The sequence below is a fragment of the Cheilinus undulatus genome, linkage group 3 (assembly GCF_018320785.1).
Source record: "Cheilinus undulatus linkage group 3, ASM1832078v1, whole genome shotgun sequence".
Taxonomy (NCBI): domain Eukaryota; kingdom Metazoa; phylum Chordata; class Actinopteri; order Labriformes; family Labridae; genus Cheilinus; species Cheilinus undulatus.
In genome coordinates, this window is record NC_054867.1 from 45,097,262 (window position 1) to 45,114,111 (window position 16,850).

At 38.9% G+C, this 16,850-nt stretch overlaps 1 protein-coding gene across 1 annotated transcript; it reads right to left on the reverse strand.

Annotated features, from left to right (window-relative positions):
• Positions 1–233: 233 nt before the first annotated feature.
• On the reverse strand, positions 234–15,455 carry ilrun (inflammation and lipid regulator with UBA-like and NBR1-like domains). Its single transcript, XM_041781417.1, has 5 exons — positions 15,171–15,455; positions 11,186–11,340; positions 10,838–11,035; positions 10,397–10,701; positions 234–535 (listed from the first exon to the last, which is right to left on the reverse strand). Exons 1-5 carry the CDS (start codon positions 15,326–15,328, stop codon positions 500–502), a joined length of 852 nt encoding a protein of 283 aa, XP_041637351.1. The 5' UTR covers positions 15,329–15,455; the 3' UTR covers positions 234–499.
• Between the last annotated feature and the right edge of the window lie 1,395 nt (positions 15,456–16,850).

A 16,850-nucleotide genomic window follows, 5' to 3' on the forward strand; every position in this document is an offset into this window, starting at 1 on the left:
GCTAATGTTCCTGTATTTCTGGTTTAAACTGGAACATGTCGCTTTTTTTTTTTTACTTTTAAAACACTTTCAAAGGCATAAAACAATAACACCTACTCTGCTCCCTGCAATTTCTCTAACATTTTAGGCCTGTGTAGAAACCACAGAGGACCAAATTGTGTGCTGCTAGTTCAGGGTGGATTTTCCCTTCAGTTAGAGGTGTCTTACAGTTGAAATAAAAATAGTTGAGTGTATCTATTTTAACTCTTTAATGAAGCATTCACACATGCGAGTCCGAGTGTTGATGTCAGGTGGGGTGTTTCACTGTAGCGGATGTAATCCATCACCCCACTGTAGTTTGTGTCTGTGTGGAAAGGGGCCATGAGGTCGGGGAGAGGGTTGTCATGAGTCAATATAAAACAACAGTTCCACCCCCACTCCAACTCCTCTGCGTTTAAGGACTCCCAGGGTGTGAAGCTCATCATACACCATGGAAGGGGAGAGGGGGGTCTTTGTTGTTCTAGCTCTGTCCAAATGGATAGGGTCCATGAATACCCTGGAAAAAAATGAGAAAAATGGTGTTACAATACAGACATTGTAAAGTGACTGAAGCAAACACGCGTTAGAGGATGTACGTTACTAGAATAACCACCTAGAACATGTGTTCATTCACCAACCTGTGAAGCTGCACTCTGTATCCACCATACGCCTCTTTTACCAAGATGTTCTATAGAATTTCAGGACAGGCTTCCCCTGAAAGCTTTCTGAGTTTCTATTTCATATTTGTCTCAAACATCAGAAGATTTTTACAGTCTAATAGGGAGGAGTTTGGATGAATGATGGCATAAGAGGGATGCTAAGGAAATCAGAGTGTGTTAAGCATGCGATGGAGTGCCACATCAAGGGCATAATCCACACTTTTAATACCTTTTTACGTGTATCTTTTGGGTGTTTTACCTTTATTTGATAGGACAGCTGAAACGAGAGAGGAAATATGGGGAGAGAATGAGGGAAGACACGCACATGAACCAATGCTACAGCCATAGCCTCTGTATATGGGCACCTTCTCTATCAACCAAGACAAATGGGTTCACTTTTAATACCTAATTTTCCATCTAAAAAGTAGACAGATGTGACAACTTTACCAGTATACAGCACACATGAAATGCCATGACCAAAAGCGCATGCAGCTGCCACTGTCAGACAGTTCACAAAGCCTAATCTAAATGAACTGCAAGCAGCCACTTCCATGCTCAGAATGTGCTAAGATGCATAGCAACACAGACCAGACTGGCAGGGGTTGGTGCCACTTTTAACCGCTTTTCTCCCTTGTAAGATCATAACTGTGCATTAAAAAAAAAAAAACAGGAAGTTTATCATAAAATAAATAAATGCTGTGGAGTGCTGGTTTGCCTGAAAATACTCCTCAGGTAAGGGCAACAAGTGACAAGGTGAAGGAGGGCAGTGAGCTGTGAGTCTCTCCCAACAACCACCACAGGCAAAGAGCTCAACTAGCTAGTAAATGTGCAAACTCCAGATGGCAAAAATAAATGGTACTAAAAGAGCAACACAGCTGAAATTGCAAATTATGGACTTTGCCACACAAAATTTAAAATTGTCAATCATGAGGATGATTTTAACTCGGGTTGCATGAACTCTATTATCACCATGATATCTGTATAGGCAGATATTAGCTTTCAAAGTTAACCAGATATACATTTGATTTATTGGATATTGGATGTTGCCAGTATATCCAATGTAAGACCTACACGGGCACCTTAAAATTACAATATCAGAAAAAGTTCTTTTTTGTGAGTTAATTCAACAAGTGATACTTCCATTTAATCTAGATACATCACTGCAAAGTGAAATGTTTCAATATCTAGAATTTATAAAAGTTAAACTTTCTGAAGTTAATCTCAGGAAAATACATGATATTCTATTTTTTAATGCACCTGTACGTCAGCTGAAGCTTTGTGCTTCATTCCCATTCCTCAAATCTTCATAATGGGTTTAAAAGACTTAAGTTTCAGGTCTAAACTACACTTTTATTTTGATATTTATCTGTTGTGGCTAAAATGAATTTGTACATTATGCATATCAAATACTGTCAAAAATCCAATAGTGTGTAACGCTAATTTAACTTGTTTCCCCTTGGTATATTCTAAAAAACAGGCTGAAGCTTATACACCAGGGAAACTTAATAGTCCTGAATTTACTTCTGCTTATCTTTGCCAACAGTACGACCTCTGGCACTTTTGTTTTACGGCTGGAAAAAAATAAGTATGGTGCTTTGTTCTGACGAGCGTTTGATTTTAAAGAAAAAAGGAAAATTTCCTCCTGTGTTAAAACAGGTGAAAACAAACCTTCAGTGACAGATATGATTAATGTTAATTTATCCCTTAAGTCACTTTGTAAAACATTCATTAAGTGACAAAGAGGGAAATAAAAATGAAGAGTCAAGGCAAATAAAACGATCTGTGTAATGCCCTGTTGCTCACAGGCTGTTCGGATACAACGCAACAATGTTAAAAGCTGTGATTCAAGCCAGAATCAAAAAGATCAAAAAAGATGAGCCTTAAATTCTTTTTAAACAAAAGTCATACACTGCAAAGATGGGAAAGACTACAAACCTATGAAATAACACCAGAGAGAGTTTATGTGTACAAAGTTAAGATATCTATAAAGAAAATTAAATTACAAATCACTAATTTGTTCTTTCTTCATAAGACAGCCCATTAATGTTAGCCTACTGCACAGTGAAGCAAGAGGGAGAGAGCTCTGTTGATATAAGTGGCAATGAATGCTGTGCTAGCATATGGAGCACTGTAAACACATTATAATGTCTTTAGTTGTTTAAAGCAGACGTCACAAATGTCACATGAATTAAGCTGTTATTTCCATGAATTTATCATTTATGTCCATCTCTAAAGCTAGCATTAGCAGCAGAGTTCCCCCCATCACTGAGGTTTAATCTTTTAAGTTTTGATTTATAGCCCAGACACACATATGAAGCCCCAAATGATTTTTAACACTCTCTCTCACACTGGTATGCGTACAAGCATTATTGTGTTCATCTTCATTTTTTAGTGTTTTGCTGCTTTTTCTCCTAATTTATTGATTTGAGCTCTAAATGCATTTGGAGCCTCTGATAAAGACCTGTGTTTTTAAAACACAGGACAAATCAGGCAGGTAAACAAGGACTGGGCTTAAACAGGGATGAGCTGTCATTTGAATTTTTATGGTATTCAGAGAATGAACAAAAGAGCAAAGAACATACTGGTGAGCAGAAAAGAGCATGAAGCAGGTTTGTTACTTGCACTGATCGAATTATATAAATGTCATTGCCCCCTCCCATTCAATTATGGTGAATTTTCCTGAAAACTACCTGCTATGTTAACTAAACAACTCGACCAATCAGGGGACTTTTTACTCAAGACCTGACAGGAAAATTTGCTGATAAAGTTGGAGTAAAAGTTACAAACAGCACAATCCTGGCCAATTTCACAGTTCATGTGTGAAAGGATCTACATTTCTATCCTTTATGGCTGCAATAGGCAGGACACTTTTGTCAATAGACAGCATTCAAAAGAATGAAAATGTTCAAAAACAAGGTATGAGTCAGACTGCAGTACATCAAACAGAAGATGTTGCATCACCGTGACTTTACAGAAGGGACAAAAAAACCTCCTAAATGTCTCTCTCTTTCTCTCCATTCCTCTACAGACCATGCACTTGTTACAAATTCCTTCTCACGACAGATGTGCAGCGGGCTGAGTGAGGGGAAATTTTCCATTTATCGATCTCTAATGGGATCCAAATAAAAAGTGTCACAGACATGCGTCAGAGGGAATTTCCCAAATTAACTCTGAGCACAGTTTGAGGAAATTTCCACAAAATAAGGAAATGGAAGGCATCATGATGTGTTCAGATGTACCTACAAGAATATGAAATGTAGTCGTTGAGAGAATCTTTAATATATACACCTGTTTGAAGGTGAATAATAGCTAAAGGAAGGAATAGCAAAATTTCTCTGCTACTACATCACAGGCCATACACAGCAAACTGTTTTATTCATTCAGTGTTCGTTCAGGTCAGCCAGTGCCACTGTTTAAGCTTTTCCTCAGATTAAAAATATATATATAATGTTTAATTTTTCAGATTTATTTTTGTTTTTTTATGCCTTTAGTCATATATGAGGACGGTGGATAGAGTGTGGAACGGGGACAAGAGAATGGGGAAAGATGTGGGAAAGGAGCTACAAGCCAGACTTGCACCTGGGTGCCCAAGTAAACAAGGCACAAGGCCACAAACCTTGTTTTCTGAAGTCCATCTAACTTTATGCATAATGTCTACTATCATTACCGTGGCTGTGTTTGTTGTCCTTCCCCCTTTAATCAGCTTGCTCCCTGATTAGCTATCATTCTGCATAATAACCCACAGCCTGTGTGCTTGGCTGTCTTGTGTAATCCTCCACACACCAGGATTTCTAAGTAAAAATATTGAGGGAAACAGAAGGCCAAAACACTCTTCTATAAAGTACAAGTACTACAAGAGCCATCCGCTTTCTTCAAGACTTTCCTTTCATTATTCATGCACCTTGGAAGTTGGTGAAGGTATGCCTGAAATAGCTACCTCTGGTGACTGATAACAGTATCAGCGGGGCTGTACAGTGCAACATATATGTTGCAAATGAACAAGAAAATTGGTCTGTGCCAAGAGGTTGTCACTCCTCATCGCACAGGTGCAATGACAAAGTGAGAGAGGTGTGTGCATGCCAGGTGAGCAGTGCGACTTTAAGTTTAACTTGTCGCCACAAAAACTTCACTCCACTTTGATTTGAGATTTGAAATTCATCCCCAGTCCATTTATTTTATATTTCAGGCACATTTTAAATTCAGTGCTTTAATCTCAAGTTTTTTTATTAAGACATGTAGGCTAGACGATGTCAAAAACAAGTATCTGCTAGCTTCCTCCTCCGTTCTCCTCGTCCTCTTCAATTATGCACTGACAGTCACGGTGAGTGAACTGTTGGTGAGAGGACAGGGCAGTCTGCACTAACTTCTGATTAAAGGTTAATGTATGTCCAGCGCTACGGGGAAAAAAAGTTAACGTACAGCCCTGATCTGTATAGGCCAGTCTCACTCACACTAGATGGATAATCAGTATCAGCAGAAAAAAACTGATCAGGGCATCCCTACTACAGAGTGATGCATGTTTGTGTTTTGATTGATTTTGTATCTATTGTCTTGTTTCTTTACATGGACCCTATGAAGAAAAGTTGCCACTGGGGTAACAACAAATGCGTCTCCAATGCTTATAAAAAATAAACATAAAGAGTAATTTGTATGAAAACCTGGGACATCATCCACTAGAAAATGTGTATTTTCATAATGATTCTCTATACACAACCACACCAGTTCTCAGTATTTTTCCTCTATTTCTAATCTGTTAAAACAGCACAGGTATTGCTTTGAAAAGCTTCATATTGGCCGTGCTCCATAAAACGATCCGTTTGGTTTCTATGCCAGTGCTGCACTGCTGTCTGCTGTTGTCATCAGTTTCAAAGCAGTAACAACCTGCTGTATGTGTAGGAAGCCAATCAGTCAATGTCCATTTAGATTAATGCTTAAACAAGCTGACAAAGCTGACTGGTTGTCAACACTCCAGTTTAACCACTCAGGAGCAGCCAACAGCCAAAACTATGAATAAAAGCTCAGCTATGACAGGTATGAGATGCTGCTGCTGTAAAACAATTTTGCTGCTCCACCTCAGAGATTACGGTGGTTCAGTTGTGTAAATGAGTTGTTACGGTGAGAAGTACATGCACTGATAATGTAACACTCACCTAACACACTGTAAACTTGCTTCAGCTGAATTTATTATTCCTGTCCTAATAAACAAGGAGCATACACCATTTCATAATTTAATGGTGGCATTACATACGTGGGGTTCCCAACATTCTTCAGTTTCATGCTCTTAGCAAAAGTCAGGGTCTGAAGATGGCATTCATGTCATGTTTCTCTTGGATGAAAGGATGAAAAAACAATCAGCTGTTCTTCAAAATGAGTGGGGGACTTTGATCAGTGCAATGGTGGCAAACAAAAAGGCCATATCACAACCAAAAAAAGTTCTCTCCACTGTACATTGGGAAGATATCTCAGCAATCTGTCAGGGTTGTCAGCTCTACCCTGCAGCTTTTGCAAGGTAAAGCTTTGGCTCACAGGTACCATATCATTAGCTTTTTTTTATATTGGTTTGCCAGGTTTCTTAGAAGAGTTGAGAAGTGAACAGAGAATGACCACTATGGTATCACATCTCATAATCCATCTTTGATAGCTGCCAAGATATCTCCCCCAACGTGCTGGACTGATGGCTCAGAAGTGGGGACTCAAGAACATAATGGTTGTTTCAACTCTAAAGGCCACTGCACACTGAGTTTCTTGTTGTCGTTCAAAATTGCTGCACATTCAAAAAGAAATATAATCTCAAGCTGTGTTTATCATTTTTGCACACTGACTAACTTTCATCCGTTATGTTTTCAAAACACGCTAAATATTTTGCATCCATTCAAGCCATCTAAATGGGTGATTGACTACTCAGAGCAGCAGCTACAGCTCCCCTTCTCTCTCTTGCACTGAAACTTCACTTTTAACACCATGCCATGCCCATGTATGTTAATATCAAATGGAACACACTAGATAAAGGCCATACTTGTACTCACAGTGATGTAAGAGTCTGAATTAAAAAGTTCTTCTCTGAATTGGTACAGTGGCGTGATGCACCAGCTCATCAAAATAAGCAAAATGTATAAAGGGCTATTTTTCAAGGAATGAAAGAGCCACAGAATCATCTTCACTGCTCTTCTTTTTGCAGTATGAGAATTTTTGCCTCAAACTGCCTCTTTTAACAATGAACAGAAAAATGAATGCACCGGACTCAGTGTGCATGGTTGGAATGGGTGATGTTTTTATCTAATTTCAGATCCAAAAATCGCATCAGGGAATAATGGTCTCAGTATGCAAACACTTTTAGTCTTCATTCAGACTGCAGGCAAATCTGATTTGTTTCCCAAATCAGATATTTCAGACAGACTGTCTGCACAAGTTATCAGACCGGATCTCCATGGGCAGCTGTGGTAGATTTAAGCAACTATGAATGCTGGCTTCTAAAGTAAAGTGTAAGAAACAAATATCCATCATGTCAACAATGTGATCTTAAGGTGAAACCTGCTCCATCACACCAGACAATCTGCAGCTAGAGCAGCTACAAGAGACAGTGTGGCACAGCTGCTCTAAGGTACTTCTGTCACTCTGATGTCTACACTACCACTGTGGCTTGCATTACAGTCATGCAGAAAACACTGACCAGGCCGAGACACGTCTGTAGTATTTAAAGACCTGCATTTCAAACCATCTCCAAAAGGGGCGTGGAAATGACTAACAAAAATCAAAAAAATACATGTTGTTTAATCTGCTGTCACACATTTAGATGGACTTTTCCACTCACAGTGGATCATATATTTTTTATAAATTATGAAGTACCAACCCAAGGCCCAGGGCCCAAAACCTGAAATCCTAAAAACTGCTGACCACACTGCTGTGAAATTGTTGTGGCTATGAAACAGCCCCTAGAGATATATTCCTCATGACCTCTTGAGCTTTCCCTCACTTTCCTCTATGATTAAATGTCGTTATCCAAAGACTAGCAGGCATATTTTAAAAAGACTGTGTTCTCAACACAAAGCTTGTAGATAGTCTAATTCCTAACTTTGTTGTTACTAATATTAAAATCTATGAAGCAGACTGCCATTAAATTGACTAAGCACACTGATGTTCTCAAGAGGTTTCAAAAGCTTTATATCTTAAACACCCCATGAGCTTTAATACCACCCTCAGGCCAAAATTTAAATACAGCTATCTTATTATGCCAAAGGTGAATTGCCAGTGAATTTGCTGAGCAAAATTAAGTTAAAAACCGGAAAAACACTTTTGATTTGAATTACCTCGAGGACATTCTGTCACATGCATGACAAACCTTAGAGTTTAAGGAGCACTTTGCCAGAAATTAACACTGTTCAACACTTTCACTTTGCTATGGAAGAGGATTTCTGCTTCTTAATGACAAATGAAACCTTCATTGCTCCTAGGGGAATGTGTTCCAAGAGCATAGAGAAAAACGACATAATACATCAACCCCTAGACAGGACAGCACATAACGGCAGGAAGCAAACAGTAACAACAACGGAAAAGTACTCTTGTAAAGACTTTTCCAGTAAGGGGAAAGAAACATTAAAGTTGATACATAACCACAGGGTTGCTGCACACTTTTTTAACCCAATTTTAAGACTTTTTAGACCTAAATAATGATGAATCAACTTTTTTACCACATAGCATTATTACATTTTTAATGTCCCTGTAAAGTGAAATACAAACTTTGCATCTTAACACACTAGATATGTTGGAATACATTTGCTGTAAGCATGTGAAAACACTGAAATCTCTCTGTGACTGAATTTTTTATTTAGACCCTGGCTTGGCTTTATCTGAGCAGGGCAAATATAGGAGCTCATGACAACACTGGCCTTGATGGGGAATTACCCTGGCCCCCTAATGCTACAATGATATACAAGCAGATCATCCCAATACAGTCTGTTGTTAGATCAGTGTCATGGCCTTCATTGAAAGATAGCAGCCAGTTACATGCTGTGTTTTTGTTCATTGTGTGGTAAATTTCCCAAATCCATCAGCCTACAGGCCATTAAAAGTATCATAACAGAGAGATTTGTGCCAGAAAACAGTAAATTGAACCCCAAACTTCCGTCTCTCTAATTTTGCAAAGAGCCAGGCAGCTGCACTCTAATCAGAATCAACTGTTTAATCACTTTTCAGGGACTTAATCTAAGATTTAGTTTTAAATTGTATTACTTTGATTCCTAATGTCTCAAGTTTAAAAACCTGCTTGCATGACTGCAAGTCACATTACTTTTTGCCTCTGCCAACCATTCATTGCATTTCAACCTCTGTGCCAAAATTTACTCAGTTTGTGAATGAGAATGTAATATGTGGCTGTAAATGCTGAGAGCTATGATGTGAGCAAACAACAATCCAAAAAAAAAAAAATCATATTACACTTACAGGGTGATGTAAATTTCATTAAGTGTTCACATGTCTCAGCTAAGATGCCATCTCCAATTTGAGACCTCTTACAGATAAAAATATTTTTTAAGAATCTTATTACCTCAAATTTAAAAAATAGAATCAAAGACCTTTTAAGGATCAGGAGGAGCCCTGTAACCATGTTTGCTATGTTTTATATTTCAAAAGCCATTTGATTAAAGCACGTTTCAGAAGAAAGCATTGGTCTACTTTTCATCCTTTGATGCCATATACAGTTCCAAGTTGTTTTATCATTACAAGCACTACTGGTTCTCTCAAAACCAGATATTTTAGTATAAAAGGGGCTAAGGACAGATCTCTTTCTTAAAGAAAATGTGAAAAGAAAACTGTCAATTATAGCAGAGAGGATTACTTTTATCTGTCTTTCTCTATGAGACAGCGGCTACTCCATCTTACTGTTACTGCAGCATAGTTCTTGTTGATCAGTGAGCTCAGTGCATTACTACTGACGTGATCTTTTTGATCTTAATGTTCAAGTGATGGCTGATGAAAGCTTGAAACAAACTAAGAATATAAATGACTTCAAATACTGTAGTTGGAGGCTGTCCCACTATCATTATGTAGGTACAGACAAATACTGTGCATAAGGTGCTTTTCCATCTAAAAGGCAGGCTGGATCCTGCTTGCTGCTACAACCAATATAGCAGTATAAAAAAGGCTGAAACCACAAGTCATCACCACAACTGCAGCCACCACCAACTGTACGCAACCTAACACGTTCAAAAATTCCTCCCCAATCATTATGCCTGTACTGCAAGTAGCTGCTTTGCTGAACAAAGCATGCTGGGATAGATAATGACACAAACCTTGCTTGTAGATCCACCTTCTAACAGCTTTTCTACCCCATTAGGTCATAACTGTGCATTTAAAACATATTGGTATACTGTTGAGTAAATTAACCTTGTGGAAAGCTGGTCTAGTTGAAAAGACTCCTTCATTTAAGACAACATATGACCAGTGGAGGTGGGAAGGATGATTTCCAGGCAGTGGGTCAGTACTTTACAACTATCAATGTAGGCTGAAAACTATCCTACCATTGATAGTTTGACAGCAAACTCCACATAAGGAAAACAGATAGTACTAAGCGCTATAGCATGTTACGAACAATGCTGAAACTGTTTCTTAAGTGCAGTCTTTTGCACTTGCACAAACAGGAGAGCAGCCTGTGAGAGCTAACCCTTTGACTGCAGTGAGTGTTTAGATTGAGGTTTAAAGGTATAGAGGAGATTTATCCATACCTGACCATATGTCACCACAGAAAGATTGGTCTGGAGACCATTTGATGCTCTATTTACAGCATTATGAGACAGTCCATTTTGATCTTGCTGGATTGGCTCCTGTGTGCGATCCCACGCCCCGCCAGGATCTCTGAAGCTGTTGTCAGTGGCGTCGTGCTTGTTTTTCTGAGGTGAGGCGAATGGGTTGAAGTCTCCCTGCACGTTGCGCTGGGGTTGGGTGTTGAATTCTGTCTCAAAGGAGGAAAGCTGCTGGGTCACGCCGAGGAGACCCCCAACTTCTACACTAAGAATCACCCAGATTACGTCTGATGAGGAAAGAAAAAGACAGGAGTTAGAGAAAGTTGGATGTAATTTAATTAAAAGAAGCATATACAGATTAAAAAAACGGTAAATACTGCAGACTTAACTTGTAAGTAAATCATATTTTGGGGGATTTCTTACCTCCATAAAATAAACCAGTGGCTGTACACATCCTCCACTGGCCCTGGTACATGCCTGGATTTGTGGGACTTCGCATCTGCACACTGACATCTGATATCTCCTGGGGGTCTAGTGACTTTACCATTACTGTGTTTACATGCCCAAACTGATCTCCTCCAATGTACTTGAGACAAACCCCAGGTGGCCATGACTCTGCACCTACAATACACACAGATACGTGCAGTTAATACACAGCTCAAAAAATCCATGATGCTGTCACTGACATTTACTTTGGCACAAATTACAGAGCATCAGAGAGGCTAAGTATAGAGTAAACTAAACATGTTAGTGCTGTGACGCGCTACCCACCTGTGTTTTGTATTCTCCAGGTCTTTGTGAATGGTGTATCTGGAGGAACCGACTCTCCTTCACCAATTGTCACATCTTCAACAAAGGACATGGATGGCGTGTTGACATTGGGACTTTCAAAGTCATAATATGCACCTATAGCAGCCTGCAGGTTCCTGTTGAAATACAAAAGGAAAACCATAGTGTTGTTATGGGTTCACATTACGTTCCAAAAACTCCTACAGGTTTACTTAAACTGTACATCTTCCAGTTTGAGACAACAACAATAAAGTGGTTTGTTTTCTTTCCAGCAGATTGTACTCTCTTTAAACCTGGTTTATACTTCTGCACTGAATCTACTTCATATCTAACAGTAGTGACCTACACCAGTGAGCACTACATTATTGTGCTATGCTGCGACCACGTTTCTCAGCATTACTCCACCCAAACACAACAAAGCACAGAAGTGTGTTTTCTATTCCAGTTCCCAGTGCTGCTACTGAAATTGAGTGTGTATTTTGTTGTAGTTGGGGCAATGAAGTTGATTAAACAGCAGTTTAAAGTGCAGAGGAAAAATAAAAATACACAAATACATCAGACAAATTTCACTTCTAAGGCCAGCCACACATTACACGATTTTAAGCCCGATTCGGGGTAAGATTTGCCTCCCCCGACGATCACGGGGGCGTATCCTGTGAGGAACCTTGTTGCAAACGCCTATTTGTCTGAATAATCCTCGTGTGTGGTGTCAACACGATTGTTTAACTGCTCCAAATCGCATTGTTGCCTCCAAAATCCAGAATCATAAATATCAAACACGTTTGACATTTACTATTCTAGGTCGTAGTGCCACTGGCGGAGTACCCACAACAACCGATGAGAGCGAGCAGACAGGGTAGCGTCACAGTCGGATCATATGTACGTTCACTGCTCACAACCATAAACAAAACTGTACCATTCCATCCATGATTTCATCCTGAGTCTTTCCCTTGTTTTATGATTTTTTGCCGCACCTGTAACGCATGCCAGGGCAGCCTTTTGTGGAGAGACAGCAAAACAGTATCAACAGACTTCCGTGTTGTGTTTTTTTGTCTAAAGTCACATGATCACCGAGTTCATTGGCAGGTCAGCAGGTGTGTGGTCTCCAGTTATCTGACAGTCTGGCTGAGTTGTCTAGTGTGTGCTGACAGAGGATCAAAGATGAAAATTCTTTTGAAATTGTCCTGAAGTCTGTGGTCTCACACAGTTTTAAAATCGTTTCAGATTTAAAAATCGTCTAGTGTGGCCAGCCTAAGTGTCCTCCACGTAACTGCAAAATACTGACCTGTATGGATATAGCAATCTGTGTGCCTTAATCTTGCTAAAGTGTAGATGCTGGGTTTTTCTTTTGATACCAACGCAGTAAAACAATCAGAAAAGGCATCTAGATAGTCCATTATTTTCTGCTAAATAACTTTCTGCCACCAGATAGACCTTGCACACAAAATATGTCATCACTGTGTTATATGGATGTCCAATACAATCAGGATGATATTTGTATCAGCAAATATTAGCTTTAAAGGTAAATTAGCATACCTGCTGATGTGACTATTCCTGCAGATGTTAACAGCTCATGTATTGACTATAAATAATGGCCTATAGATGAATCTTATAGTGGATCTGTGGGTGCTGCAAATATTGGCTGGCAGCCATGACTGCAATAGTAATTGCTGTGTCTACTGCTGCCTGCTGGCTTTGACAGATGCAAACATAGTTGGAATAAAAAGATTACATAGCTACTGATAAACATACCCCAATCATATAGTCTTAACTTCAGTTATATTTTACAAGTCATAATGTTTAGCTATGTCTAACTTACGGAAGAGTATTAGGGCCACTGAAAAAAAAATTTGAGACGAATTTTTTTTTTTTTCACTTGTGAGAAAAAAGTCAGAATTCTGAGAAAAAAGTCAGAATTCTGAGTTTATTCTCAGAAACCAGCATTATACATGCTGGTTTGCTTAATAGAGTAACGGCACCATCTCTCATTTTTTTAAGTTGACTGTCACAATATTGTGATAACATGATATATCATGTTACTGTTGTATCGTGACCAAAGTATCGTGAAGCATAACTTATCGGGGGGTTCTTGCCAACACTCACCCCTAAATGTTAGCGTTATAAACTGGAAGGCAATTCTTCTTCACTTCCGAAAACACTGCGTGCACAAGCTACTGTTTCAAAGATGCAAAGAAGAACCAAAAGATCCACTGCAACAACAAAGTTTAGAGGCTGTGTGACAATTATTCTCTGTATGTTTGTTAAAACACCTTCCAGACTGGCTTTGTTGTACACAACAATAAGTGACAGAATTTATAAAAAGTTAAATAACTTCTCAATCATTAATCGTGGCCTTTTGAAGCTAGCTGTTGTGCTGTCCCACTGATGCTATCCATGCCTTTGAATCCCTTACGGCAGCATTTCTAGTGAGCTTGGAACTCAGGTCATTTTTCAGGACTTTAAAGATGAAATCCAGTAAACCCAGTATTAATGTTTAATCAATTTTTTATCTTTTATAACTGCTAACTTGAATGCTAACCGTCATATTGTTTTCCCTTTGTGAGGGTCTGTAAACCAGTGGCAGGCTGTTCTGTTATCACGTCATACTGTCTAAATAGAGCGTAAAAGAAGGAAGGAAAGGGAGAGTCTGTGATGCAGCCCTCTGTGTCATTGTTATTTTAATATTTAGCTGTAAAACAATAATTTGCTGTGGGATTGGGAAAAGGGAACCCTGGTGGAAAGAGATCATAAGATAAATTACATCAGAATGTGTGACTCTCTTGGGTAATACCCTTGTCTTGTGCATAAAGACTAGGATATGATGATTTCCCTAAAACTAGTCCAGACATGTTGCTGATTTAATCATGAAACTCTGAGGAAGTTCAGCAAGGTTCTGTAGTAATTACCAGCATCTTCTGCAACTTTCACGTTTCAACACTACTATTTTGGGTGGTCTGTCCCTTTTAAATAGATTAAATCAACGACATTAACAACATATTGATTAGAATCCCTTTATCATTTGATTAGGAAAACAAAGACGGTTTGATCAACACCACTTGTTGATAAATCACGACACGTTACGTCATCTGAGTGAGGTGAAGTGGCTCGCTCTGCTGCCTCGAGTTGTGGCTCCCCAAACAGCATGGTAAAACTGGCTCTGAAGGCTATTATGTAATATGGCAGATAATCTACGCCGAGAGTTCCCTGTGCTTAAATTAGACTGCTAGCTTGTAGGCTAGCCTCCTCTTAGCTCTCCGAGACATTTCGCCTTACTCTGACTTCACTGTTGGGACAAACTTTACTGTTTCACTTCCGTTAAGAAACGAAATAACCGTTGGGTGTTAACTGCCAGCTTTTGGGAATTCTAACGTATCATACGGTCATATGCTGTCAGACTAATCAGAAAAAAAAGGAAATTTCAAGAAACAATTGGCACATTTAGGCCCATCACAGCTAGAAAACAACTCGGAAAAGTCGAAGAAAATGTTTGTACCTGACCCGCAGAGTTGACAAACCCTGACGTCATTTAAAGCTGAAAAATGGCGGACCAAACTAAATGTTGTGTTGGGGGCAAGAAACTTTTATGTATTCAAACTATGTTCAATCGGTTTCTAACTTACATGATACGTATAACCTGCTATTACACGGTAAAGGTTAATTCGACTGTATTTAGAATGGTTTGAAGTTGTTCCGACCAATAAAACTCTACACATTATCTTTGTCACCTCTGTTGTTTCAGTTTGACTTTAAAGCTAGGGAACACAACGAAAACGGAAGAAAGACTTCACAAATTGGGAATTCCGAGCCACCGCTGAGCATTTGAATGCAGGATAATCACTGTATATTCCTTGGCCATTGAGTTTTAATTCTTAGAACACTGATTAAACGTCTGTTTACTGGCTAATTATGTTGCTATGTTAGCGTCATGTTGCTGTCCCATAACAGGCCCGCGTATCCCCGCACTCACCAGTTGGTCATGTCCAGGAAGAAGGCGCAGCCGGCTGGGTTAAGCTGGAAGCCCAGCAGCCTCTGAAACTCCGAAATGAGGACGTCCTTGTCCGTGGTACCCATGCAGCTGAACTTCTGCATGAGCTCCGCGTCCACGTCCATGTCAGTGCCCTCCATGGGTGGCGGGTGTCCCGCAACAGAGACGGGGTGGTGCGGGGGATCCTCTCAGTTTAGTCCGAGGCCTTGTCCAGCCATAACAACCAGCTCAACAACAACAAGCGCCAGTGCGCATGGCACGACCAGGGGGACGATGTTTGACGTTACAACAGCCCGCGCGTCACCTTTCGCCAATCACGTAGTGGGCGTCGACGTCATCTGTTGCTATTTGCAGCCACCTTTTCATTGGTTTATCAATGAAAGTGGCTGTTTTTGGAGCACACTACCAAATATATCAGGGGTGCAATATGAGGACAGAAATCCCACATTACTTTATTCTGCAACTGAGTCATTGAAACAGTTATATTCATGTACATTTGTCTGCATTTTTTCTTCGCATTTTACATGATGCAGATCAAAAGATTAAAGCTTAACACATATTATCATAAATAAAACTAGTTCAATTCACACCTCAATACATAAGGTTTGATAACAATTCATATCATAACTGAAATGTTTAAGGTAATATTTCATCATGTATATATAAAGCTGTCTTGTCAATTTATGCATAGTGTACACAAACAAATGGTCTTCATATTCTAGCTTGTATTAATTTCCTATTTTTTCGTCTAACTTCTTTTAAAGACCAGCTGGGATGCCAAAATTTATTAGAGATGAAGAAATTTACATGTAAAGCATAAGGTGTTTATGAATCTGAATATAATAAATTTCTGCATATTTTAGCCTGGTTTGGTTTTGCTTAAGAAATCATGATAAAATAGTAATCTAAGAGTTTACCATAGTGATCTTCCTGTAGGGCAAAAGTAGACACATAGGAAGACTCCTGTGTCCCAGTAACTTTTGAATATTTATTCATCTATTCATTTATAAGTTTCTGACGTAAAATCTTTAACTTCGAATGAAAAGAAGCAGAAAGAAGAATAAACTAATATTATCTGCATACTATCTGTATGCTATGTAAGCATACACCTACATAGCAAAAATAAATAAATAAATAAGATAAAAAAGCTGCAGGGCAAAACAGATACTCAGGTCCTGATGTCAATTCATATGTCAGAATTGGTGTTACACCATATCCTAATATAAAGGTCATGTGACCATGACACAAAACAAAACGTACCTTGTTTCATTGTACTTTCTCAATACACTAGCTTTGATGTTTCTTTTAAACATAATGTATATCTATATCTGTCTATCATAATGTAAATATTTAATTAACAACATCTTAAATCTACAACTCTGTCTCTTTTTTAGACCAAACTAAAATAAGCACTCATAACTGCACAACTATCAAGTTCATGTCAAATATTTTCTGGATATTATTTTAGTTCCCCTTATTTAGTTGAAAATAAGCCTTTACCCAAAGAAAGTGGATGTTGCAGCATCTTTTTTGTTATGGCTGTGTGTACCTGTAGGCATGCATAAATAATGAAGAGCATAAATTATGTATAACTCTATAGGTTCTTGTAAGGTAAAAACATTTTGTCTGATCCCATAGCCCCAATTCTTTCTAATTCTAGAG

Excerpts from the sequence above, each read along its gene's own strand:
- ilrun (XM_041781417.1), bottom strand. The coding sequence starts at position 15,328 with ATGGAGGGCACTGACATGGACGTGGACGCGGAGCTCATGCAGAAGTTC. Across the intron at positions 10,702-10,837 it reads CACTGGTTTATTTTATGGAG|ACGTAATCTGGGTGATTCTT; the intron begins GTAAGAAATCCC and ends TTTCCTCATCAG. Across the intron at positions 536-10,396 it reads CTGTGGTGACATATGGTCAG|GGTATTCATGGACCCTATCC; the intron begins GTATGGATAAAT and ends ATTTTTTTCCAG.